The 27,314-nt window shown below is 42.7% G+C and overlaps 1 protein-coding gene across 2 annotated transcripts; it reads right to left on the bottom strand.

Annotated features, from left to right (window-relative positions):
- Nucleotides 1-7,136: 7,136 nt before the first annotated feature.
- On the bottom strand, nucleotides 7,137-24,838 carry cdca2 (cell division cycle associated 2). Of its 2 annotated transcripts, none has more exons than XM_046035455.1 (15): nucleotides 24,630-24,838; nucleotides 23,953-24,148; nucleotides 22,908-23,044; nucleotides 20,143-20,308; nucleotides 19,591-19,748; nucleotides 19,022-19,168; nucleotides 18,454-18,583; nucleotides 16,408-16,721; nucleotides 16,046-16,097; nucleotides 13,921-13,995; nucleotides 13,554-13,639; nucleotides 13,331-13,393; nucleotides 13,014-13,082; nucleotides 10,992-11,154; nucleotides 7,137-10,801 (listed from the first exon to the last, which is right to left on the bottom strand). In XM_046035455.1, the coding sequence occupies exons 2-15, from the start codon at nucleotides 24,146-24,148 to the stop codon at nucleotides 9,873-9,875; spliced, it is 2,685 nt and encodes an 894-aa protein (XP_045891411.1). In that variant the 5' UTR covers nucleotides 24,630-24,838; the 3' UTR covers nucleotides 7,137-9,872. The 2 variants fall into 2 exon arrangements, with proteins under 2 accessions (XP_045891411.1, XP_045891410.1); XM_046035454.1 differs by having other exon boundaries at nucleotides 13,014-13,085; nucleotides 24,630-24,836.
- Nucleotides 24,839-27,314: the final 2,476 nt, after the last annotated feature.

Genomic DNA, 27,314 nt, shown 5'->3' with positions numbered 1-27,314 from the left:
TCTGTATCTACACATAAACAACAAGGCAAGGAATTTATTTTATTGTTTGTGTACATTATTGTTCAGTGTACATGGTCACATCTGAAACAAACTTTACGTGCTTGTTAACTCTCCCACCCCGCAGACATCTACACGCCAATACCGATTTATATTCATAGCGGCAAGTGCTATGTAGCTCCACATAGGGGACACAGGAAGTGACATATAGCACCTTCATGCGGCGTCGGAACCGCGTAGGAAATTCACAGCCGCACCGGCAGAGCTCCAGAATATGCAACTCGGCCGGCTCACGCGCGGACGCGCTACAAGTGCGAGGGCCCGCCCAACGCTGCTTGCAGCTTTAATTTATTTTGGATTGTAGGATTTCAGATTCACTCCCTTTCTTCCATTCATACCTCAAATATAGATCCCCACATCTATGGTAACAAGAGCCATTTGCTTTGCTTTGTTATGCACCAATGTTTGTGTGGCAGAGTTTTCTGCTTATACTCCAAGGCACTACACCAGCAGAAGCTATAGACAGTGAAAGTGGAAACACTGAAGATGGGAGGAAGATAATAGAATAAATGGTTAAATTAAATTAAATGATAATTGAAATAAAAAAGACTGGAGGGTTGTTGTGTTCTCTCTGCTTTAACAGCATCAAAGCACTGAAAAATATCATCTGAAATTAAATAACTGCTCCACAGAGGTTTTCTTCACTTTGCCACAACAAACAGCAGCTATATCACATGAAGCCTTGTTTGGCTTGTTGGTATCCAGACCTCCCACATTACAGGCTCCTTCCCAAGTCCCAGCCTCAGAGTCTCAGAGTACAGCAGCTCTGCAGTGTTTGCAGAGCAGGATGCACCACAGACAACAATGCAGCCTGCAGGACTCTCTCACACACGCATTCCTGTGGGCCTGGCGGTGGCGGTGGCGGTGGTGGTGGGGGGACTTAACCTCTGGAGCTCAGCAGGCTTTGTCTACTCTACTTCTCCCCCACCTCCATCCCTCCCACCTTTTTTTACCAAGCGCTCCACTTACACACAACATGGTTTTTCTCACACCACAAACAGAACACGAAGACCTTCATTAAGAGTCAGGAGCGAGATTTATGTCAAAAAGGATCTGTTGGTTAATGGAACCAGTGAACGAATGTGATTTCTTTATTTCATCAATATGAGCCATGCAGTATGTATTAAAAGCCATTCAGTTTGCAGTCATTTATATTAATGGTAGCACTTTCAGATTACTGCGGGGTAATAGGGGCATAGAAGTGTACGTTCCCATGAATGATGAGTCCTCCACAGTCGTACTAAATTGCATTACAGAGGCAGTAATGATCCGTGTTGTTGTAATGTAAACTGTGGTGAATCAGTTATTCATTTACTATGGTCCCTAATTGAATAATTAGATTCTTGTCTGTGTAAAAATATGCATGTTTGTCTTCCCCTGTGCTACCGAGAGGTAACAGATGGCGCATGTTATGTAATCATATTGATGTAAATTAAAATCACAGATTATCCTGAGAGACGTGGAGCAAAGTGACACGCATACATATCACGCTCGGGGGGATAAATACCTTCAGTCCTCGGGGGTATCAGTATCTGGCCCAGGTGACAGTGACAGAGGGCTCGCTGTGTTTTTCATATGGCGACAGACAACTGAAACTGCTGCTGAGAGGGATGATAATATCACGCCTCATTCATCTGGGGGTTTCCACGCACACACATTTCCCACCTGGAAACAGGCACCTACAGGGACGGAGTGAAGTGTAAACTCATGTCAAATTGGTTTTCCAGCCTTTTTATATGTGGGATACGTTTCAGCCACTTTATTGGCTGACTTAACTCTTACATGAGGATATATTAATACAATTGATCTGTACTTTGGCCCAGACTGAAATATTTCCAATGGTGAAATGTAACTAGGTGCATTTAATTTTGAGGTACTTATACTATATAGTATTTCCACTTTATGCTACAGTTTGGAGGCAAATATAGTACTTATTACTCCACTGCATTTATCTGACCAGCTTTATTTCCTAGTTACTTTGCAGATTTCGATTATTAATATAAAATATAAATCAACTAATACATTCTGAAGCATGTAAAGTATTTAAAAATACTCCTACCGTTAACATGATGAACGCATTAGTGCATCGCTAATTATAATTCAGTTATAAAATATAAATGAAATGGGCCATTCTTAGTACCTTCACTTTCATACTTTTACTTAGGTAAGATATTGAATAGGACTTTTACTCATGTGAGTGTTTTTACATTGTAATACTGCTACTTTCACTTAAGTAAAACATTTGAATACTTCTTCCACCACTAAATATCAACTAAAACAACTACAGGATGGACCATCGTAACATTTTGTGCAGACATTCATGGTTTCCAGATGATGAACCTTCATGACTTTGGTGATCCTCTGACTTTTCCTCTAGCGCCACCATGAGGTTGACCTAAGTGAAATATCTCAACAACTATGGGCTGCATTGGCATGAAATTTGATTCAAACATTCATGTTAACCACATGTCTGAACTGCCAAAGACCTGCAAAACGAATGACGTTCTGAAACATGATGTCATAACAAATAGTTAGCTGCTGAGTTATCAGCAAAGCTTATATCGGTTCAGTTATGGACTGAACTGATCCAGCAACATAGTGAACGTAAGCCTACTAACTTAGGCTCTTGCACTTACTGATACAAACTGAAGTGCATTTGAAAGGTGATGTGCTCGTTATGCTTGGAAAGAAGTGAATACAGTCAGTGACCACTAATCTTTGAATAAAATGGAACAAAATTTTCATAATTTACACCTCTAGCATTTAGCTCAAAGCACCACTGCACATAAGAACATCCTGACATAGCCTGTAGCATGGCTGTAGTCTCAGTTTTGTTATCTTATATATATATATTTCCCTCTTAGTTTGTACTTTTATTCTAATTAGTATTCTTACAGCACACTAGCCTTTTAAGCAAAGCCTCAAGATATGCCACCCTGCACAAACTGTACCAGCATGTATCTTTGAATCGTTGTTGCTTCATCTTTTTTCACCCCAAGTTACATAAAAGCATAAACTTTCAGCTCTAACCGTCACGACAGGAGCAAGTACACAGACGCTGCCGCAGAGCTGCAGTGGCAGTGAACTTCCCCTCTGAGGTCATCAGTCCAAGTAACTCAACTTAACCCCGCCGTGTGCAGACACTCCAGCCGGGCCCCCCGAGGCCGAGTCCTTCCCTGACCCGCAGAATCACAACATACCCTTTTACTTCATCGGGGGGGCCTGGAAGTCATCACTGATACTGGCAACACACAGGGAGCTCTGAGGTCATCAATAATGACTCCATTTACTTAACACCTGCTCATTTATCACGGCTGACACACGTCTGCCTGGCCCATTTCTCACAGAGGAGCCAGCCAACTACTGCAGATCTTGATCAGGTCACCTCCGGCTCTGAGATGGGTTTCAGTGGATTAATACACAGAAAACACAAAAATAGTTACACAGTCACGTTTACTATGCACACATGGATGTTAGAAATTCTGAATGCCTTGGATGTAATAGATATTTCTGATTCTGGTGGGTATTTGTGCTCTGCTTATTTTAACTGATCTAGGATTCTGTCCTCTAAAATCATCATTCTGTGCCACAGTGTGTGTGTAAAGACAGCAGCTTGGTTCCGCATGAGAGTTTCTGTTTTTCACTCCGACATCTTGGGAGAAAGCTACTGAACCGTCTCCTCTATCTACACTACATCGACGGATGGGTGACGAATCAAAGGAAAAACCTGGAAAAGAAAACAAGAGATTTCTATGACAATGAGCACTGAAGCTGATCTGGAGGCTTGTTATGAAAACCAACACTAAAATATGTTGAGTCACAAAACAGTCTGGATGCTGCTCGGGTGTGAAAAAGATGTCCCCGTGGAGCTGCAGGGCTGCTCTTCAGTTTGGGGATCCTACAAGTCTCTGCAACACACTGGAGGTGAATGGACACAATGCTTTACTCTGGATAATCACCAGACCTTACTGTCAGCAGCGTTCAGAGGGACTATTTCTCTTGTAAAAAAAAAGCCATGCTAGCTGCTCTGTGAGGCTATCTTAAGCTAAAGGTTAGCGCGCCAACATGCTGACGTTTATCAGGTTTTAATATTTACTATGTTTTTCATCTTAGTTTAGCGTTTATGCATGTTGACATTTGCTGGTTAGCACTAAACACAGCTGAGGCTGATCAGAACCTCATTTGTTTTTCAGGTACTTGGTCATTAACCAAAGTGTTGGACATTAAGAAATTTTAACTGGATGATGATGCGACAGTTATATTGTAACACCAAAGTTATCACAGTTCATCCCCAGGAACATGGATGTCTGCAAGTTATGTTATGACAAGCCATCCAGTAGCTGTCAAGACGTTTCACTCAGAACCACAAATGTCAGGTGCCAGTTACCTCACGTGCACCCACATGTCCTGTCTCTCTCTCCAGCTGTTTCTCAAATACAATAAAGTAAAGAAAAAAAAAGCCCCCCCCCAAAATAATCTTAAAAAATAAACAAACATCAGTCACCTGGATTCATCCTCTGGTGACCACAAACCCCATCCGATATTTCAGTCAGGACAGAATCGACACTGCCTCTGTTCACTAGGAAACTCAGCATTTTTTTCTTTACCAGAGCTGATTCTTTAAGCACTTCTGCAGTTAAATCTCTGAGGCCCCTGAGCCAAACCAGTGCCCTTCAGCTCAGTTCTCACACAGTTGAGCAGAATCGAAGTTAGAGCTCCTCTTCAGGGCTTTAAGAAACAGCAATACTTCTTGTTTTCCAGTTGTAACGGCAGGCTGCCTCCTTTCTCTGGAGACCTGATGTCGATGATGTCGGCTTAGCTGACCAGGACCAGCGTGTCTCAGATGGACTAGATTTTTTTATGTTATTGAGCATTTATGATTTAGGCCTGCAGTGTAGAGGTTTGTTCTCCCCCCCGCCCACCCCCAATTCCTGCTAAACACCGGGGAGGGAGTGGGTCTGGAACTTTCCCCAGCATGCAACATGCAGAGGGGAGGGGAATACCCTAGACAGGTCACCAGTCCACCACAGTTAAACAACACACAGACAAAAAGGGACAGCTCACACCCACGCCCAGTGGGAATGCATGTTTCAGGAATGTGGAGGAAACTCAACATGGGGAATACACGAGCAGATTCACACTCAGCAGGACATCCTTGATGTGAGGACTGAGTATCAACTTCCCTTCATGGTTTGTGCAGTTTCAGCTTGTCCCTGTGGAGATAAAAAGGCCAAATGACAAGAACATTGGTGATTCAAACTACAAATTCTAGTGTAATGTAATACCCAGCCAATCGTGGCCACATATGTTAAGAGAAATGTAAATGTGAGGAATTTAAAAAATGGCTCCTACTCCTTATAGTGGCTGCAGCTATAGGGTTAAATGTCTCAAAAGTATTGATAATAACTAATAATAAAAAAAAGTTCTTTATCATTACAACTTTTTTCTGTTATATAAAGATGTTTTTACATTAAACATTCATAGTTTTATCAAGTAAAGTCAAACATCTGCTGTCCTGCTTTAACTGAAGAGTAAAATCATCTTTTTTTTTTTTCACAACGCTACCAAACCTTTCTGATAAATCTAAAGTTTCCTACAACACGGACATCACGTCTGAAGAGTTAACGTTCAGGCAAACACTACTTTTCCACCCTCTGAAGGCATTCACCTGTAGCAGTCGAGCGAATCGAGTTTGAACTTGCCCGGATGTTTTGGAGATTTGTACGGGTATGTTACTGGGCAGCGCTCCGTGTCCAGTGCAACACCCCACACTTAAAACTGACAGGACTGTTTGCCCTTTTAGACACCTCCCTCCACGAATCGTCAAATACACTATGTGATTACTCTTACATTTAAATGCAATTGTCTGTATTTGTGTTTTCTATAAGGCACCTGTTGATGACTGACTGCCAAACTGTATATGCCCTTTTTAAAGATACATCATTGTCCATGTTGCATTTACAGTATATGCACATAATGTTCCCTGTAGTCAAGATAATTAGTTGCCTCTTTCATCTGTTTTTGGCCAGAATACCAACAATGTCGGTAGTGCCCGTGTGAGAAAAAAAGTCCTATTTTACCATAAATCCGGTAGCTTCCTGACACAAACAGGAAGTAATTAGTCGTCTCCTTTTCCTCCTCTGGCCTCACTCTGCATGAGTTCACAGATAATGCAGAAACACGAGACACCTACAGCACTTTGTAAAAGCCACCACACATTTAGACGCAGTGGACGGACACAACAAACTCACTCTCCTTATGTACAGCTCAATGAAGACATTTCCTGTCACAAATAAAATATCTTTTGGAAGAACGGCATCCGTTATCCTTCTTTTCAGCTCCGCAGCCGCGGATGTTTTTCATTTAGTCCCAATAACGCTGACTCAGCTGACACCACTATCAGACTTCACACAGCTCGCTCTGGAGCCACAGAAGGCTTCATACAGCTTTTCCTCCCCCCCACATGTGCAGTCGTCCTCCTCAACCCCTGAAAACAGACACTCGTGTGTAAATAAATTCCCCTTGAAAAGTATTGCACTAAACGGGAGGCAACCTCAGATACAATTCGACCTGACGATACCCTTTATGACAGCACAGGGATGCCAATGATCTAGCCCAGCCCAGAGGTTTTCGAAGTTGGACGCGGGCCCCAAACAGTTTCAGTGGAGACTCAGTAAATCAAAGTGAAAGAATATTACATTAGTTTATCAAAAGGAGACCCCGTAGTTAGCCTAAATGTGTGCGAGTTGCTTCAAAGAGATCAGTTTTGAGAAATATTACTGTTTTCCCACCTCCCCAGAGTCAGAAACTAAAACATGCTGTAGGATGTAACTCTTTTTAATGTATTCCTGGGAGTCTGAAGTTATGTCAAACAGCATTATTAGGCCATCTTTGTTCAGGTGTTGAGCGTCTATGGGATCAAATAACACAATAACGATCCCCTAGACATCTAGGAAACTAGGGGAGGTGCATTCTTCTCAAGCTTTGTCTGAAGGGAGTCTACAGTCTATGATCTAGCTCCTTAATAAATGTAGTGATGTTAAACGCTACACATAAAAACGTACCATGTTGAGTAAAGCTGGCTTAAAAAAAAACATTTATTCACAGCTCTTTACAGCGATGCAGAAGGTTTTGTATTGGAGGTTGGAGGCCAATAAATAGAACTTGTTAGATCTTTAAATATTGTACATTTCTTTCTACTGATGTTATAAAAAGGTCGAGTCCTTATTCAGCTGAAAACTCATCAAAATCATCAAATTAGTTGAACTAAAACATGGAATTACCACTACAGCAGAAAATACTGGTAAAGAGACTGCCTGTGATGAGACACTTAAGAGTTTGAAAAGAAAAGTAGCACTTAGAGTAGAGGCAGCTGTTTGAGGCAGACACAGCTGTAGCGCGCAGACACGCTGGGACAGAAGAAAACCAGACAGAGTAGCTAGAGGGTCTCCTGTTGTTGTCCTGCCTTTGTTTGTTGCCCTCCTCCTGCTGTCTTCAGCTCCACAGGAGAGCCGTGCAGGGCCGAGAGAGCGCGCCTCCGAGCTTCAACAACAGAGCACTCCCAGCACAGAAAGGACAGAGGCAGCGGGACAACTTAATACTATTCAGCAACTAATTAACTAATTGAAAGACAAAAGTCTCTAAAGCTGGAAGTATAATTACTGCCTATGCCTCTTTGTGTCTGTACAGCGAGCGCTCATCCGTTTTCAAAATGAGCCGTAAAATCAAGTGTACAGTGAGTGTGAAATCTGGTGGCTCAGCCCCGTATTTGTCAATGAGATCAATGCTCTCTTATTAGCGACAGCAACAAGAGCCCCATAGAGACTCGATTTATTGTCGTCTCTTTAACTCTCGTTTTGTCTGGGCGAGCTGGATGGGCCGTAGGCGGCGAGTCGAGCACCGTGAGGTCAATCACATGAAGCTGTAAAATGAGATGTAACCCACATTCATAAGGGCCCCGGAGAAAAGAAAAAAAAAAAAAATAAAAGAAAGCAAGAGGGAAAGATAGAGCTTCAGTGGAAAGAAATGGACTCTCATTTTTGCAAGTCCTCCTTCTCCAGCTGTCAGCCCCGCTCCCTGTCCCATGGGGGGTTGCCACGGTGACAGGAGGCCACATGTCTTGGGGGCGTCGTTTTTGGTCAAAGGACCCCATTGTTCTTGTGTTAAGCCGTCTTCACTATGCCCCTCTGCCAGGGAGGGGACGGGGGGGACGGGGCGCTTCGGCTTCACACCCACTTGTATAGGAGGTGCAGCACTTGGGCTGAAAGCTCATACAATAAAAACAAAAGTCTCCGCCAGTTAGAAGTTTCAAAATCAGAGTGGGGAAAAGACACGGTCACAACGTGGGCACATGATTTAAAAAAAAATGAAAAAATTAAACCCACACAAGCCTTAGGTTATTCTTGTTCAGCAGTAGCACCCAACAAAAAGTCTTTGACACAAATGAATGTGCATCCACTAAATTATTTCCCCTCCTGACGACATCAGTTCCCCGTGACTCTTCCAGTGACTCTTCTTTCATAGTCCATCAACTTGACAGATGAGTAACCGGGAACTGCAGCTCCTCAGGTCCACCACCAGATGGCACAGTAGCCCCACTGCGTCAACCCCACAACTATATGATTCTGTCCATTTGTCTTCCAGTTGCAATACAGAAGAGACCTTGGCACACGCTCGGAGCCAGAACCCTCTGGTGTCCTTCAGCCAAGTGACACTGACTTGATGTAAAAGGAGGGAGTCAATTACCCAGTGATGGATAGATTACAGTCATGCATCATTCTGGAGCCAATTTTCCTATGTGAAGTGAATTTGAAACTCAATTTGTTAGAGCTCCCTCCATCCCGCTCTGACAGATGGATGAAGCCAGCAAAGAGGAGGCGATTTGAATCTGAGGTTAGAGGTCAATTTACTTCCAGACATTTGGCTGTGCTCAAAATGTAGATCAGAACGGTCATTTAGGTATCGATGCGTCCTGTTATGGCAAAAGAGGTCCAGGTTTATGTGGAAGGAAAAGCTGCTGCACTTGAACCGAACTGACCACACAGCTGGAACATCACATTTGTGGAGACGGTTTTATTGTCTGGATGAATGAGCTTGAATTTGATCTAATTAAGTGTCTTTGCATGCAACAAAAGCATTTAACCAAGTCTGGAACATTTTAAACACGTCAGGAAACTCACTGAGATCACATTAACATCTTCTTAACTTCACATTAAGCCGATTTCTGTTTGACTGGCTATTATTATTATTATTAATTACTGACAGTGTATTAAAACCATTCATTAAAAGCTCAGATAATGCAAGGGGACGGGGACCTCTCCTGGACATCCGCATGTATGTCAGGAGTTTATAAACAAACCCTTTCCAAACACAAATACACAGATTTATGTGAGCCTATTAATTTGATTTCTCTCTGTGTGTGAGGCACGTCGGTGAAGGTGAATCACAGCGCATCTTCATCTATCCAGAGTAGATATTGACTCGGAGATGCTCGATCCAGTGACTTTGCAGAGCGAGACTGAAGATGCGCTGTGATTACCAGCTGAGTGGTTGGATATTGATTAGGAGGTGGTCAGCGGAGATGATTGGGCTCTCAAGCGTATTGACTGGCTTCGTTAGTGGAGGGAAGCGCGGGCTACAAATTACTGGTCAGCACTAATAATTCAAAGGGAACAAAAGCATCAATATTATTTACAGGCCGTTTCTTCGCAAAATCATTCCATTTAATTTTAAGAAAACAGGGTAATGAATGTATCACCCCCCCCCTTTAATCTCAGTTCACCCAAATAAGCACACAATGTCCCATATAGTAAGTCTCATGAAGCGTCGTCTTGCGTCTCCTCGGGGAGTAAAGGTTGGGCGGGTGGCGCAGCACTGAGCCGTCGGCCCCGGGTCCTCCTGCGGGCGTCTCTACTGGAGTCAGGGGAGGTTCGAGGCAGCCAGGCGAGACCTGCACTGCTGCTGCTGTGCTCTGCGTTGATCCGGTTTCTCAGGCTGCGGCGTACTGAGCGTTGCCCTCTAGTGACGACAGGTTTGAACACATCCTCGAGATTAAAGTCCGCCTGCCAGGGTGCGAGGTCCAAACCGACTACGCCCTCCTCTTCCTGGCTATCAGAGCTTGACCCCATGTCGTTTGCTTGGGGTCCCTGTTCCTCCACTTCACGGCTCGTTTGGTGATCCTCCGCCTGGCTCGCCTGCTCCTGTGGGACTGAGGGGATTAAAGAGCTCCTCCTGCCTCGCTTGGCTTTTCTCTGTCCTCCCTCGAACGGCAGACTCAAAATGTTGTTGGATTCCTCACCTGAAGGAGGGCGGTCGGAGGTGGGTGGATCCAGACTGCCATGACATTCAAGTTTTCCATCCGAGTCTGCAGAAGTCTGGGTTTCAAGTTCAGGGTTAGCTCTTCCTTGTTCAGGTACAGTGTGGGTTAGTGGGGTTTCCCATGATGCCTCAGGCTTCGTAGTGGTTTGGTCTTCACAGTGCTCCTCGGTCTTTCCTCCAGTCTGGTCCACAGTCCCCTCACTGAACAGGTCACCATCAGCAACACTGACCTTCCTCTTCTTCAGTCCTCTCCCTCTGGCCCTTGGCCCAGAAAGCCTCCCCGTGGCGCTTTCTTTACTGGAGTTGCGAGATGATTGCGAGACGGAGTCTTCTGAAGGATCTTCCATTGTCTTCGTCACAGTGAGGTCACATGTCGCTTTAGCGTCATTAATCATTTCAGGGTTCAAGGGGGTCTCATGATTTGGGGCTGTTGAAATGAGGACAAAACAACATCAGGGAAGATTATTTCTACCACTTGTTGCTGACCTAACATTTCAGGAAAACAAACAGTCACTGACAACCACTTTGAAGGGTCGCACATATACGGATATTTTAGATTTAATATAATTAACTATTACTTACTATGAGATAAAGTTAGCTTTTGCCTCCATGTTTACCTGTGCAGCTCGTAGAGGGCGTCTGTGCTGCTGGAGACTGGCCGACGGAGGACAACCTCTCCGTGATGGGACTCAGGTCGGGGTTCTTGGAGGCGTACGACCGAGAGCCGTACAGGGAGCGGTCAACGTCCTTGTTCCACCGGCGTGCGGCAGCGGAGGTCATCTGTGGACAGACCGTCCGCAATGTTAGAAAGGTTCGTACGGACATGACAATCGGTTATTAGCTGGTCAGCACTTGTGATGCAGGGTGATTATTTCTTCTACATCTATTCAACACTACAGATTATCTGGGAAAGTGATTATGTTAATTGATTATTACAGACTCTTCTGATATCATCCTCAGCATGTACATGTTTGAGGCTCATTGTGGGTTACTGAATAAATAAATAATAAAATTTATCATTTCATCGTTACAGCATTTACTTCTCCACAGGATCTGGGGTGATTTTATTTAGCATATGCTTTTGTGTTTCATTTCCGGTCCCTGACGTATTATTGTGTTCAAATTTATTCTGATCAAGATGGACCCTTTGAGAAGTACCACTTCAGTTTCAGGTGGGTAGTAATTCCTGTTTGGTTCGTCCTCTGGATGACACCATGTGCTTCACAATGGATCTGGGAGTTTTACACACGGCTTTAATCACATTTCATCAGCTCGGCCTACCATCTGCACAGTGAGACGGCAGAACTGAAAAGGTATTCAGCTAACCTAATTTGGCAAAAAAAACAAAAAACAAACAACAAGCAGCTACAAAGCTGTTAGAAGAACCAGACACTTCAAGCTCAGTAAACGGACTGTTTAATGTGAGCTACTGCAGACTGTCCAGGCAACTTGTCTGACGCACAGGGGAATTTATTGCAAGTACATACTCCCTGCCATACTGGATAAACTCCTTACAATGTGTGTAGATAGCGAGCTTCAGTACAGCTCTTGGTACTCTGATTAGCTGCCCTCATCTGGATTATCCTATTTATTAATTAATCTTACCCGAATGGGTTAAAAGGATAAATCTGCTGATTTTCTACATTTTCCATTCGGTCAACAAATACCATGAAAACACTAAAACCAATGAATGTTTCCTCCTAACAAGTACTGTGTGCACCCACAGGCTGATATCTCTTCTTCCTCTGCGCAGGTAGAGCTCCACCACGTCAATGAGCCTAACAAGACCTATCTGAATAAAAGGGGAGAGAGCCATAACTCTACTTTAACTGGTCACCGGGGCACAAAAACTGCATGTATAGAATCAGCAGGACAATCTGGTAAAAATTGCTGAAAAAGTTTGACAACTTTGCCCCAAAATAAGGTTTTAAAAAAGTGTCCCCCCCCCCACTGGTTATTTTATACGCGTCACTACCACCATGCATGCGTGGTAGACCCTTACGTCAGTGGAACACCCCAATTAGCTGAAATTTGTTTCCTGACTCAGCTGTTAAAAGCAGATGATTGGCTTTATAGCGGGAGGGGAGGGACAACCCCTGTGGCGTGTGTCCTCTATAAAACGTCTCTGCTAACACTAGCGTACCAAATCAGCCACTGAAAACAAATTCAGATTTCAAACTGAATTTGTTGGGGAGTTAATATTTGGCAAAAATATTTATGTTTTCTAAAACTAAAACAGAGGCAGGGTAGGGAAGTCAGAAAGTATTGAGACTAACATATTGTTGGTTTGGCTTTCATGGCATTTATTAGAATAAAAACACACACACACACACACTTTACCTTTCTGCCTCCATTATCTGTGACAGCAGGGCGGGCTCTCCACTCATGCAACTTAATGAACTCCCATTATTTATAAAGCTGTGGTGAGCATGATAAGTGTGTGCTGGTGTTGCTATAGATAGTCAAATGTAGGGGCAACACCGACGCATATATTTCATACACACAAACAGTTATTTTCCCCATCTCAGGTAAAGAACGCTGTGGTTAGATTGTGCAGCTATCAGCTCCACGACTGCCTCCCAGATCCCTCAGTGAAGTGGTGTAAAGAGAAATCAAACGAGCAGACTCAGCCGACTCACCTTCATCTTCCCAGAGGCCGACTTGGCAGCAGAGCGTGTCGACCTCTTCACAGGTTCGCTCTCTTCTGGCTGCTGGGGGAACACAAGAGTTGGCATGAAGATACGTTATATAGACTGTCTCTCTGCCACACACTCTCTCTCACACACTCAAAATGGAAATCCTCAGATGAGACTTAACTCAGATCCAATGGAATTAAACAGTAGATTAGATGGGAGCATGTTATGACCCCTAAATTATTAAAACGACAATCTGGTCTGGTAAGTAGAGATTTCTACTAATTCATGCAAGCTGAACACAGTTTGTGGAAATAGCAGACCTTTCTCTTTTGACTGCCGGAGCGAGCTGGAGCCTCACTGGTGGATTCACCCTTTGGTCTCGGCTGTAAAGGAAAAGATTTAGAAGTTTGAGGTGAATCAAATGTAGATTTCACAGTATGGGAATCTACAGAGGACAGTAATAACAGATGGTCACTGAATAAATATGTACCTATCCCAGAAAGTAGATTAAATAAATAGATAAAAGCTTTAATGTTTGCAGACCTTTTTCTTTTGGTTTCTGGATTGAGCTGGAGATGGAGCTTCCTTCCATTCGAGGTTCATGGTTGAGGTTGCACTGGGTTGATTCTCTGAGGAAAATGTAAAAAAGTATGACAGCTGAAATGACAACTGACAGCTGTAGGAAATATTAACATTGATTCTGTAGGTTAGCAGAGTAAACGGTAACCAACACAGACTAAACATACATTTTACACAAACCTGTGCAGTTTGTGCTACACACAACAAGCAGAAATGTCATTTCTGTTTCGTCTTATAGCTCGACACAGTGGGATGTGTCAGGAGACAAGAGAAGGTGGAGAAGAAGACAGATTAAGACATTAAGTTAACTGACAATGAAACTGCAGTTCACCTGTCAGACTCTGAGAAAGAGACTCCTCGTGGAAGGCGGCGTTTAAATTCAACGGCTGGGCGTCCCACATGCATTCTGAAAATGCAACAAATGGAAAGATGTTATCATACAGACAGACATTTACGACATTCTGCTAGAGACAATAAATATAACTCAAACTAATAATGATAATAATTTAGCCCAGTGTTTCCCAACCTTCTCCTGGACCTTATTCCTGCGTGTTTTAGATCTCCAAATTTTAAGCCACGTGGCAAACTTAGCTTTACAGTAGTGGCGCCTTGTGGGGTCATGTGTGGGTGTGGCCAATCTCTATCCCCGAGCTGAGACTCACTGCAGTAACTCTGGGCACTTGGGCTGCGGTCGAAAAGTCAAAAATTCATAAGGACTTAGGAAAAGATGACAGCGGGTTTAAGAGAATCCGACTGCTCTTTTCCAAGCGACGTAATTATGCGACAGCGGATTTTACAGACGTGGCCTGCTGTGATGAAACTACAATTTTCTGAAGATGGACTACAAAAAACCGCATCTTTGATACTGTGGTGTTTTAACGCAGGCCATCTAAAAGGTGGAATATATATTAGTACTTCATAATAAAGATAGCAAAAAGGCCTGTAGGGTACCAGTCGCTATATAATGGAAAGGGTTGTCACATTGAGAATGTTTGCTCATACTCACCCTCCTGCCCACCCATAATTATCAACATGAATCCCAATTATTGTATGTAAACAGTGTTTCCCACAAAATGACAGTGAAACTGTAGCGGGAGAGAGACAGCAAGTGAGCGAGCGAGCGAACAAGCGAGAGGAGGTGCTGAGCAAATTTGTGTTTTTATTGTGGAACACTTTATATAACAGGGGCTATTTCAGCAATTTGAAACATAAAACTGTGTAGAAAGTAGTATCAGATTACAGCAAAGCCAAAAGAAAACCAGCCAAAACAAAAAGGACACCGAGTGTCAAGTATTACAATGTGTGTCTTGCAGGGATTTTGCTGAATGTGGTCAATGGATTTTATCGTTTGAGTTTGAGAATGTGCGTCGCTTTAAATGCTGCTGCCGCAAGGACTCGTGGAACAGCATTATCTCCTTTCATTTCGTAAAGGATGGTTCCGGTGTACCCTATGCTAAAGGAGATATGACAGGAAGCAATGAAGCACCTTTCATTATCATTTAGAGAATTCAACCAGCTCTCATCACGGCTGCCACTGAAATACGTCCGGTTCACATCACTCAGATAGGAACCTTCCTAAGCAAAAAAGACTTTGACCGCAGCCCTGTAGAGAATATTTAACGCCTAATTCTCATTCTTAGGGAGGATGCGGATGCTGCTTCTGGGCTGGGGTCACAGACCCGACTACCCCGTTTCCCTCCCCAGGCTCCACTTTTGCCTCGGTTTCTTGACATGCTCTTTTAGTTGTAGTTTTTGTTCCTCGCACATTCCAACACCCTTACACACATTTTCCATGCATCCACCATCCTGCCCCGACATGACTCAAACCACTGATGTTTATACCTCATACTTTATCACCTTTACATTTGCATAAGTCTTAATATGGCAACTTTAGAGTTAAATATCTCTTGTTAAACATTTACCGTGGTGCGTCCTCTCTTTTGCTGTGGCCTTTTGAGCCAAGTCATAACAAAGTTAACGTCAGACTACACTACCGACAGCCAGCTTTCAATTTAGCTTGTTGTACTTTTGGCTAATTGCCAAGCTAACGTTAGCTGTGCTAATTTAAAACAGAGGATGAGCGACTGAGGACAGAGCAGATTAAAATAACACCTTCTACGTGTTTACGCTTGAACAGATTTATTGATAATTGATGCAGTAACGGAGTGTAGGTGTTGTCCATGCAGGTCTGATGGCTGCTGTGTGTGAGTTTGCTGGAGCAGAAGCGCTGGCTGCATATGGAGTTTACTGAGTTACTTGAATCTTTAAGTACTGACCAGTGGGCTCTGATTGAAAACATGTTGACTATTCTTGATGCAGCTGATAAGATAATTAGCTCAGCTACAGCCACCGAAGCAGACGTGATCTCTTCATCGAAGCATTAAAACTAATGTGAAGAAATTACCGGATCTGTGGGGGAAAAAAAAAATCCATATCGTGCATCACTACTAACCAACCTGTATCGGTCGTTCCTGTAAAGTCAATCTCCTCCACTGAAGTGAAAACAGCCTATGACAAGAAAATAAGAGAAAAACAGTGTTGTTCAGTGCAGACTAGTCTGTAACATGTACAGTCTAGACCAGATAAATGGTTCTTGGCAATATACAGTTATCACTACATGACAACAACTCATAAGCTCGTCTCTAAGTATACTAAGAGAAAAAATATTGACTGTGGAACACATTTCCATGCAGCAGGAAATCTTGGATGTTTGACATTATCCTGGTAATTTCATTGTTTTAGGACAGTGCAGTATGAAAACCATGTTACCGTCACAGAAACATCAGCAGCCTTAAAACAATCCTGGAACATTGTCTACCTTTCCGGCCTCCTCTTCACCATCCTCTCCCGCAGACTGTATTCTGCGGTTGCGAGGCATTGCGAGCGTGGGTGAGGCGCCGAACACAGTGGGGCTGCCGAAGTCTGGCTGAGCTTGTGGTGTCTGGGATTCACTCCTCTGCGGTGTCTTCAGCAGCGAGCGCAGCTGTGAGCTACCACCCGGGGTGGGCGCTCGGGCCGGCGTGCCACCCTTCTGTAACGGGGTGCTGGGGGGCAGGTTCTTGTCAAAGAACTCAGGAGAGAGTGGACCCCCAAAACGCACCCTTTTCTTCTTCTTAGCAGCGTTATCCTCTCCTGGATAGAAAGGGAGTAAAGCTACTTTAACCTCTTAGATTGTACCCATGGTTCTTGGTGTTATACTTGATTTCAGAGGTTTTTAAAGATGAATGTACTAAATGTTTTAAATGAGCAGGCATTCCACTAGTGTATTTTATCTGCACGAAGGCGTTGAAATGTTAGTGTGCTTTTGCATGCGTGTATAGATACAATAGTAGATGTTTTGATTGTTATTTTTTTTCGTTGTATGCAGTGTTTCCCCACAGGATTTAGAGAGACTATCGTGAAAAGGTTGCCGGTTTAATGGTAAACCGTGGTAAAATTCCCGACTGTTATTATTTCCGTACACATTTTAATTACCACGATAACCGGGTTCGGTTACAGCGCTATTATAAACTCACAGCAAAAACTGTCCAGCATCAACCAAAGTTAGCAGCATTGTCCCAGAAGCAGGCGCCCATGCGCAGTATGCAACGTGGGTTTGTGTGGGTCACGGCGCAAGACAGCGAGATTTTTCAGTCACTCTGTAGTCTTGTCCTATTTTAATTTTTATGAGGGCGCCGAGGGAAACTTGATTGAAGAAAATGACCTTATAGTGAACGCAGGGTGAGTTAACTTATAGGTTTGGTTTGTCTGACTTGCTAACAGCTTCTAAACTGAAGCTCTTTGTTAGCTGCTCTAGTAAAGATACTACACGTCGTTCTGCTGCTGTATGCGTTGTGTGTCATTTAATATCGTTGCAACTGTATTGTTATTATGGCCATACTACCTGCAGCACCAACTAGCCTATCACCTACTCGAGGCTCGTTCAATAAACATCCTTGTTGTGCAAACATTATATGACGGAGGAGAAGACAGCAAACAATCCTTCTTCGTCTGCAGGGTGCTTCCATAATGGCAGTCTGTATGAAAAGATGAGCGGTCACGAGAGATTTATATATTGTGTCCTCATTTCAATGCATTTCTGCGTTCATTTGTTTGTTTCCAGTTCACACGGTAACCGCCGAACTTCCTGTAAATGGTCTGAAAGTCCGAACCATCCAAATAATGTTTTCACACTAGAAATTAGGTTCACCACTGTTCACCACAGTGTGTTACACAGTAAGCGCTCAATACAAAACAGTTCAAACACCAATTAATGCGTCCATCTTTCTATTTCCCAGTTTGAGGTTCAATTCAAAAGCTGGCCAACGAAAATGAAACTAAGTTATGCCTCTCATGTTTAATCGACAAGCTTAGTAATTCTCCAACCACACCGGAGTTCCCCACCCCGCAGCCTCCGATGATGGTGAGCAGCGCACTAACTGTGACCAGGCTCCAACTCGGGACTCTTTCGGACCTGTGCGTTTGGGTTTAAAGGCCGTTTAGTGCGTTTTGTGTGAAAGCCCCCCTTAGACAAAAAGTACTTATTAAACAAAGCATCGATGAACAATCTATAATCTGGGACAGCGGTATAGTGATGGTGGTGAGCCCTACATTGCAAAACATCCCATGTTAGTCACCAACACTCTCACCTTGTAGTTGAAATACACACGATGTTAGGAAATCACAGAAAACTCAAATGCAGTTAATTGACTGAATTTTCTCTCTGAAAATACAACCTCAACACTCTCCTGGTGTTCAAGCTGGATGCACTGACACTCTGCTGGTATGCTGGCTGGATACACTGCATCAAGCTTAGCTCTATATACCATGCCTCTAAGGCAGGGTTAAAACAAGATTAAAGGCCGGTTACTCAGTGTGTGTTTACCTGTGGGCATCATCTCCAGCAGCGAAGGAAGAGAGGGGATGCGGAAGGAGGCGGCAGGCCGGTCTGATGAAGCGGCTGCGGGATCATCAGGAGGTGGTCGGCTGGGGCTTTGGAGTTCAAAGACTCCGTCCTGTTGAGAGAGAATACATCAGAGCCTCCATTCGGTTGGACTGCAGTTCAAGGAGCTTCACAGAACAGGTTCAGGAGTGAATGATGTTGCAATTTATCTGGTATTAGTGTACATATCTGTTCATATCATCTGGAAGGACACCGAGTGTAAAATGATATTAATCAATTTATCTCAGCAGCTCACTTTGTGTGTGTCCCCTTTGCATCATTTAAAATGTCAGCACTGACCTAAGTGACAAAAACTACATTTCTTGTGGCTGCTGGTTAACAAAAGCCTTCAAGTGGTTTGCAAGAGGAAAATCTTGCCAAGTGGCACTATCACAGCGGGAGCTCATGTGTGTCACAGCAGAATCACTCTAAATCTACACACTTTTCTCTGTGATTCACTCCTAACTTTTGTGTGCACATGCATGTGTGTTGCAGTCTGAATGAACCTAACCTGTTGGTTCGCAGAAGGGGAGCGGGCTTGGAGCTGAAAGTCAACATGAAGTGGTGGCGATAAGAGCACAGCCTGGGCCTCCTCCCCAGTCTTACTGAATGGCAGTGGTCTTTGTGTCACAACCTGCGCTACTGGATCTTCATCTTCCTGTGGATTTGTTTAAAACAATTCCCACTGCTGTTATTCTTTTGCACAGTGCAACAACAACAAGAACAACAACACTACTGGCTGTGGATTCATAAAATACAAATGTGCTGATTCGGTACTTAAGAGTTATACAGAAGACTTAAAACTCACATTTCACAAGACACAAGTAGAAGAAGACAAAAAGGTGCAATGATAAATAAATAAAGCTCGATACCAAACTCTTAAATTAAATCTGGTTTGCTTGTTTTTCTCTTTTTGGGTGCTTCCAGTCAAACAGTTCTGTGTAGCCCTGAGATCTACAATTCATAGGAGTTAAAAATAATCCGCCGATTCAATGGAAGCCAGGAAGTACAGAGAGGTAAAAGCTTTTAGTTGAATTATTTACAGCAGCCAAGAAAAGTACACGGTTAGGGTGAGTGTACCTCCTGCTCCTTCAAACTGAAGTGGAGGATAGGAGCGCTGGCCTCTCTAATCTCCACCTCGCAGCCTTCTAAGGGGCCCAGGCGCCTCCTCTTGCTGGGTATGGGCGTCATCTTTGGTGGGTGGTTCTCCTTCCCTCCTTCATCACGGCTGTTCCCATCTGAGAGGGAAGAAAAACAAAAACCACCAATCGAAAAGGCAAGTTATATAAACACACAAAAACAAATGGGACTTGGGGATACCTCAGTTAAATAAAAATATCTAATCAACATCATACAAAATACAGCTTTAAAAAAAAAAAACCTGATCAAAAGGAGTGGAGATAAAATCTCACTTCAGCAACAAACAGCTCAGAAACTGGCCCATTTAAAAAGCTGACCCGAGCTCAGAAGAAATGACTGCTGTAAGATGTTGTCAGAGCCAGGCTTTTACTGTGCTATTCATTAATCCATTGCTTTTGAACAGTGCCTCCAGACATCATAAAGAAATCCTACTGGCATAGATCCTCGTTGAGAAATGAAACTATTAATCCTGTGGCAATGAGGCGGCCTCACCAGACAGATAATCTCTTGTCTTGATGCGTCCTCCAGTGCTGCTGTCCTGCCTTGGCGTTGGATCACAGGCCTGACTCTCCTCCACATCCATCAGACCCTGGAATGAGGCCATCTTCTGCCTCAGTGTGGAGATGTCCCGGGGAAGGAAGGGGCTACTTCTGACAAGCTGAGAGTTGAGAAGGCAAAAAACAAACATATCTGCTCAGTGATGCATCTTGACAGGTCATACACATCAGAAATTACTGAAGTGGTATTACGAAGAGGCAGCACATCTATCACACACACACACACTCCAGGAATATTATGGTTTGCTGAGCTGTGCGTCATCTAACAGGAAAGTCACAGGAAGTCTCATGCATGAGAATATTCATTACCATTCACACGTGTAAAAGAATATTTTACTTTCCTTCAAGTGAAATTTGACCCAAAACGTATCACTTCAGTATCAGACTCACCGCCTGCAGACTTGGTAGTTTCCCCAGTGGAAAAACAGTCCAGAGAAACTTCTTGACCACTTCTGCAGCATAATGCACTTTTCTACTGTCCATTTTGTGCTCACCGTCTTCCAAACATGTATAGCTTTGCCAACATATGGCTGATGAGCTTTTAAGCAACTCATGCCCTTAGCTTAGCCCCGCCCCCCACCCCAGTTAGAAACATGTTATCTGAAGCAATGACAGACAGAAATCCTATGGAAGTTGTATTTTTAAAAGCTAATGTTCACAGTACAGGATTTTCAAATCTTAACCAATTTTTAAAAACAAGGGATACCACAAACATAACGACAGAATGGACAGATGTTTTAAACTTAAGAGTGTACACACCAGATGGTTAAGTCCAGACGCAGGACCACAACGGTTTCACAGTGGCGGTCCCGGGGACTTGAGATTTCACAGAAACTCGCATGATCAAACGTGACTTGACAGAAACAAACATGGAGGCAGCTGGCTGCACTTGTGTGTGCTATGTTTTGCACAGAAAAACAAAAAGAAGAGAATCAAACTGTGGATAAACTCGAGGCTGAGAGGAGGGAATCAGCAGATTTATTTATATATCAAATATATAAATTTCAAATCTGTTCTAAATCAGGGAGCCTCTGATCCAGTCTGTGACCTTTAGATGTCTGTAAACCCCTCACACTACAGATCATTTGGGCAGATAATGCGTTCTCACACGCCTCAGACCTCCACGATGGTGAGGAGCAGAGGAATTGGACCCAAACGATCCCAATTATCCTCTCGTGTTTAGCCAGCATTAATCCTAAATTGTTTTGTCAGAGATTTAAACTAGATTTATATGCATAATTAAAAAGGCACTGTGTTTCTCAACTGATCCTAATAGCTGCTTCATCAGCATCAGAAAACAATACCAAGTTAAACTCTATTGTTAAGATGTTTTAAAGAACTGAAGCATATTTTGTTTTGGGACACACTGAAAATAATAATAAAACAGCAGAGATGTGGATTATGGAGCAGAAGTGATTTGAAAAGCATCAGTGGATGTCATCATGCTTCTTATGCCGCGGAGACTCGGTCCTGTTAGAGTACACTGTGACTGACACGTTCTTTTTGGTGAGGTGTCACTTTAATAAGCTCTCTGAGGGCTGTCACTTTATAACATTAACATATTCATTCATGTGTTAACATATTCAACATAGCAGTCGAAACAAGGGTTTAAGGATTATTACACTGTCACACGGTTTGACCTTTCTTTTCACATTGATCTTGTCGAGGCTTGTTTAGTGGAGTAATATATTTGGGTAATCCTGTGGATTTCCCATCACACTATTAATTAAGTTAAAGAGAAGCCAGGGAGGGTCCAGCGTTCTTGAGAGCGATACAAGTTCTTTTCATTGAGTAATACTGACGTTTAAAGTGCATTAATTGCAGTATTTTTCTCCCACAATAATCAGATGAGATAAACATCAGTCACAGGATGGTCAGAACTTGTAAAGTGGGCAATTAAATTATCTCAGATACGGCAATTTTTTCTCTCTTTACTTCAGACCACGCAAATGCATTGCTCAGGTTAGGCGGGTGTATAGTTTTTTTATCAAGCTTCAAATGTTTTTATCGCATTTGTTTTAAGTGTGTACCAAAAGCTCTGTACCCTGCTTACTTGCCCGAGGCTGCAAAAACTTCTGTGTGTAGATTGAAGTTGTCCTCTTATAATAATGATACACTGTGTAACACACGGGCTAACTGATCTACACATGTGACGTTTGTTTTAATGCAGTTTCTGCAACATTCATTCACATGCCGAGGGCTGTCAAGCTTGAATTTTCAGAGCAACCCGCTGTCTGTAATATTGCCTTTTTTTATTTATTATTTTTAAACAGCTACGTAACAGTTCTCTGTTATGTTTGCAGCATTAAACCAACGTTGATGCATAGAGCTAATATCAAAATTAACACTTCCTGGCTGCAGTCCTGTTTGTAAGGTCTGTATTTGGACACTTTACCAGTAATCCTACACAAACAACTGCGTGTTACACGTGTTAGACATAATAGCCCGTCTGCCCTCACGTCAGGATATGTTAATTGTGTTACTGAAGCTGATGTGATGTATTTACAGGGGCCGCTACACGAAGATAATGACTCTTTTTTTAAAATGAATTATTATAACATGCATTACAGAGAGGGGGGAAGCTAGGGCACACTTCACAGTAAATAACTATTTAATAAAAATCTCAGTATCTCACAGCGAAATGAACAAGTGTAGAGTTCAGACAGATATGATGCGACTGGATCCCGAGAAGCCTCTCACCTCTGGAGTTTGGAGGGTTGGAGGAGTCTTCGTCCTTTGTTGTGCCATGAAGCGGATGAGGGAGTTTGTCTCTGGGGAGCCCCGGACACCGACGCTGGACCTCCGCCTTGCCTTTATTTGTGCTAGACGAGACTTATCTAGAGCAGGAGGGAGAAGAACGCCACTTCAGGAAAACTCAATTGGTGCTATATTTGGGAAATACAAACTTCCCCCTTGATGTCTTATGTCTCTGATTTTATGCAACAGTGGTGCTGAAGAATGCATCTGTTATAGACTTTGATCACATTTGTGAATGTAGCATGGCGGTATATTTTCTTTTTCTAGTAGCTATCAAAATGAAACCAACGTGGAACCGAATGACATCTGCACTGGTGTGTTCACTGTTGCTTTACATGTTCAGTGCTTGTAAAATATCCACAGTGTCAGTGTCTTGTAATTGATAACAACTCTCTGCATTTCTACTACAGTGAGTCGCCAATTATACCTTTCCGGCCCGCCCAAGTTAAGTCTTTGTGTGTCTGATACTATAGATAATAATGAACCCTGCAGTCTGTACATAGCAGGTTAGTGGTCGACGATATGGATTTTCCACTGGCTGTTGCCGATATTTTTATAGCACAGGGCAGCCGATGGCCGATTTATAATGCTGATATGATAAGATAAATCATGTATAGTGGCATTACTCCATGCAGAGTACAATCTAATATACATGTTATCTCAGCCAGTGATGTGCTGTTTTAGATGGAAGCTTTATTAATGAATAAAACAAACATATTTTGGGTTCTTCTGTAGATTTCAGAGCACGACAGTTTGCCAGAAGTTACCTAATTTAGCAGCATTAGTCTCTACAGTCTTACAATATATATTTAACGCTAGTCATTCATAGTGTTAGATTACATCTGCTGTCATTTAGGATGATATATCAGCCTTGTGAGTGCAGGTATGCCAGATTAATCAGCCTACCACTACTCATGGTCTCTACCAGTGATAGCTGAAGTATAAATCTCTGTATATGGAAGCATCGAAGTAGGACCAGTCCTCTCACCTTTGCGGTTTGATGAAGATGCTGGGGTAAAACTTTGGACAGAGATGCCAAACTGATGAGGTGTGAGGCCGGAGAAATTCAGGGGGGCCGAGGTCTCATTTAAAACCAAAGAGGGGTCCTCTTCTGAGGGGGACAACATTTTCTCCTTCTGATCTCCCTCGGTGCTGGTAGCAGTGTTCATCTTCACGGTAGCCATCTGCACAGAACATTTAAACACATCTTATTATTCAGGAGCAGCTGAACCTCAAGAACAAGTAGACAGTAACTTAAATACTAACTGTATTCGCTTATAACATTATTAGTCAAATAAGGATGATGTTTGTACGCCATGACAGCTAATAATAATAATGTGATTTAGGCATGAACAAAACTTCATGCCCAAAGCAAACTTTCCTCCTGACTTTAGCAGGATGCTAATACAGTTAGCTGAAGAACGTTATCCCCATTATCACGCTTGTACTAAATTTGGTTAACAATAAATGCGTTTATTGGATGAATGGTGAGCTTTATATTTCGCTAACATGTTAACAGCTACAGTTTTGATCGCAGGCTACTGTCAGCTCGGATAAAACAGAACTAGCTTAACGCTAATTGTTGTTTAGTGGTAGGTTAGTTTGTCATGATGTTAGCTAACAGTAACGTTACTGAGTGACAGAAAGTAACGTTTAAACGCTTACCTTGTAAACTCAAGGGTGTATCAGGCTGCTAAAATGTATATACATAAAAAGACACATAAGCTGCTGTGTCATAAAAGGCCCCTAATATCTCAACACATGTTCCTGTAAAATAAAAACGAAAGAAATAAAAAGGAGCAGACAGGGATTCAAATCTCGCTCCACGCCGGAGCGCCGTGTATCCCTCCGCGAGAATAGTCCGCAAGGCTCGTAAACAACACGCACATATACAACTTTAAAAAAAAAAAAAAAAGGGCGAGGTGTTGGTTACTGTTTAGGTTTGCTTGCAAAATATTAAAAAAAAAATCGACGTGCTTTGTCAAACGCGAGAAAATTTAACGCCCGGAGGGTCTAACTTCCGTATTGTTAAGCGCTCCGGCTAAATATGAATTGGCCAATAGAAATGCCGGATAAGATGCCACGTGACCATCGAAGGTCAAAGCAGGACAGATAGAAATCATGAAATGTACAACAAACTAATTTAAACAACAACAACAAGACACATCTTTGCACATAATTAAAATGCACGATTGTTTATGTGCACCGTTTATTTAAGAGCCAAAGGGCAGATGCATGAAATCATGGCTCATTTTCATTAAAACTCTACACTGTAAAACACTTTATTGGCTAATAAATTGCAGTGCATTCACAGTATACAATAATTAGCCTATTTTACAGTAATATACATGAAAACCCCAGTAACGTATTGTGTTTCTAAAGTAACCAGACAATAGTACAGTAAAATTACAACATGATATTGCAAATTATCATCATAGTTACAGCAGTTTATAGTAATATTACAACCACAACATTACTGTAAAACTACACTATGTTATTGCTCAATTACAGTATGGTGCTGTACACTAATCCCAATTTGTAGTTTTGACTGTATTATTATTTGAACTCCAATAAATAGAAATCTCTTGCAAAAAACCCTTGCACTAAATGAACAGACATTTCAAAGAAGCACATGCACATGCACAATGGGATGAGTGGAAAACACTGCTGTGATAATCTTGCCGGCAGGCCTTTTGCATTTTCAGGGTTACACTTTATACTGTACAGTACCTGTTGTGTTTTCATACTTAAATATAAAACACACAAATACAAGAAGAGAATGTTTTTTTATTCTGAAATACTGTTATCTCAGCAAACACAACTGGATTTGCAAAGTGTTCTTCATACAGAAAAATAAAATAATACATACTGTAAAGAAAAATGTGAAATTAGGCTGCATCCTGTCCTATTTATCGGGCCACCCTATAAACATCACAAGAAATGTTCTCTGTGGTCAAGCAATATAAGTTACTGTTTAGTAGTGTTGTAGTCGAGACCGCCCAAACCGACACCAAGTCAAGAGCAAATCAAGACCAAGACCAGAGTTTATCGAGACCGGGACAAGACCAAGACTTTTAGGGGCTGAGACCAAGTCGAGACCAAGACCGAGGGAGGGCGAGACCAGTACCCAACATTACACGACACACAATAAAATGTGGAACGAGATCATAGGTACTTCTCAGACTGATCTGAAAGATCCACATTCCCATCAAAACACCCACATACAAACACTAAGAGCTGAAATAAACGTAAGCATCGCCATCGCGGGGAGGGGTGACAGTTGTTAACATTTTTATTTAGCGCTATTGGTTGCATTTGAAGCAATAAGTTTTACATCCAATCAAAGTTTGGATGTTAACAAGTAAATCAGACAATGCAAAAGCAATTTAATGATATTCCCAAAGTTATGGGGTTGACTTGTCTTGAAAGAAAATCCCTAGTCCTCAATGTTCGAGTCCAAGACACGACCAAGACCATCAAAAAGTGGTCTTAAGACCGTTCTTGAGTACTACAACACTACGATCCAGCCCTGAAAAGCTTCTAGATCTGTAGGGGTGGTGATGGTTCAGTGGATGAGATACAAGCCTTTGGTTTGAGAGACCCAGGTTGAAATCCCCACTCTGACACTTCCACCAATGTGTCCCTGAGCAAGACAGGCCAGACCAGCAACTTAACTAGTTGCCCCAGAGGCGTGCGACCCCCTGACATTTATTGCTTTGGATAAAAGTGTCAGCTAAATTAATAAATGTATCTGCCTCCATAATTTGCAGAAGTACATGTCCTGGGATTGTGGTCGTAGACAGTAAATATCTCGGCAGGAATACAGTTCCCAGTCTCATTTATACATACTGTACAACATACTTTACTATATTCCCCTTGCAGTGCTGCAGTACAGTAATCATTGAGTGCTGTATTAATATGCTGTACTACTATATTGAATGACAGTATAGATTTCTTATCTATTCACATTTTGGAAAGTCTGGACGATGGATGCTGCTGTGAATCTGCTCAGGTTTGGTTGTACTCTCTGCCCAGCCTCCCTCACCGTTGGACCATGGAGGCCCGAATCTCATCAGAGATCTCCTTGGCCTCCTCTTCTTCCTCCTCTGAGTCCACTGAACAGAAGAGCTCACCCGTGGCTCTTTTTACAGTCTTGATAAAGCTCTGGGTTGCGTTTCCTGTACATCTGCGGCGGCGAACTATCTTGGTACGATGCATCATTAAACTAACAAACATCTGAAGTACAATCATTTCCCAAAATGGTCGTACCTTGTTGGTACCACCGTGGTTTGAACAAACATGTTTCCAGGTGCTTTCGTCTGATTTTCACAGCAGGAAACTCACAAAACG

Source organism: Micropterus dolomieu, linkage group LG21 (assembly GCF_021292245.1).
Source record: "Micropterus dolomieu isolate WLL.071019.BEF.003 ecotype Adirondacks linkage group LG21, ASM2129224v1, whole genome shotgun sequence".
NCBI lineage: Eukaryota > Metazoa > Chordata > Actinopteri > Centrarchiformes > Centrarchidae > Micropterus > Micropterus dolomieu.
The sequence above is the reverse complement of the archived record's forward strand: the minus strand, read 5'-3'. Positions and strand labels throughout refer to the sequence as shown.

Coding starts and splice junctions, on each gene's coding strand:
- cdca2 (XM_046035454.1), bottom strand. CDS start 24,148: ATGGCTACCGTGAAGATGAACACTGCTACCAGCACCGAGGGAGATCAG. Junction 16,722..18,453: donor GCTGGAGATGATGCCCACAG/GTAAACACACAC, acceptor CTTTCTATCCAG/GAGAGGATAACGCTGCTAAG. Junction 16,098..16,407: donor GTGAAGAGGAGGCCGGAAAG/GTAGACAATGTT, acceptor TTCTTGTCATAG/GCTGTTTTCACTTCAGTGGA.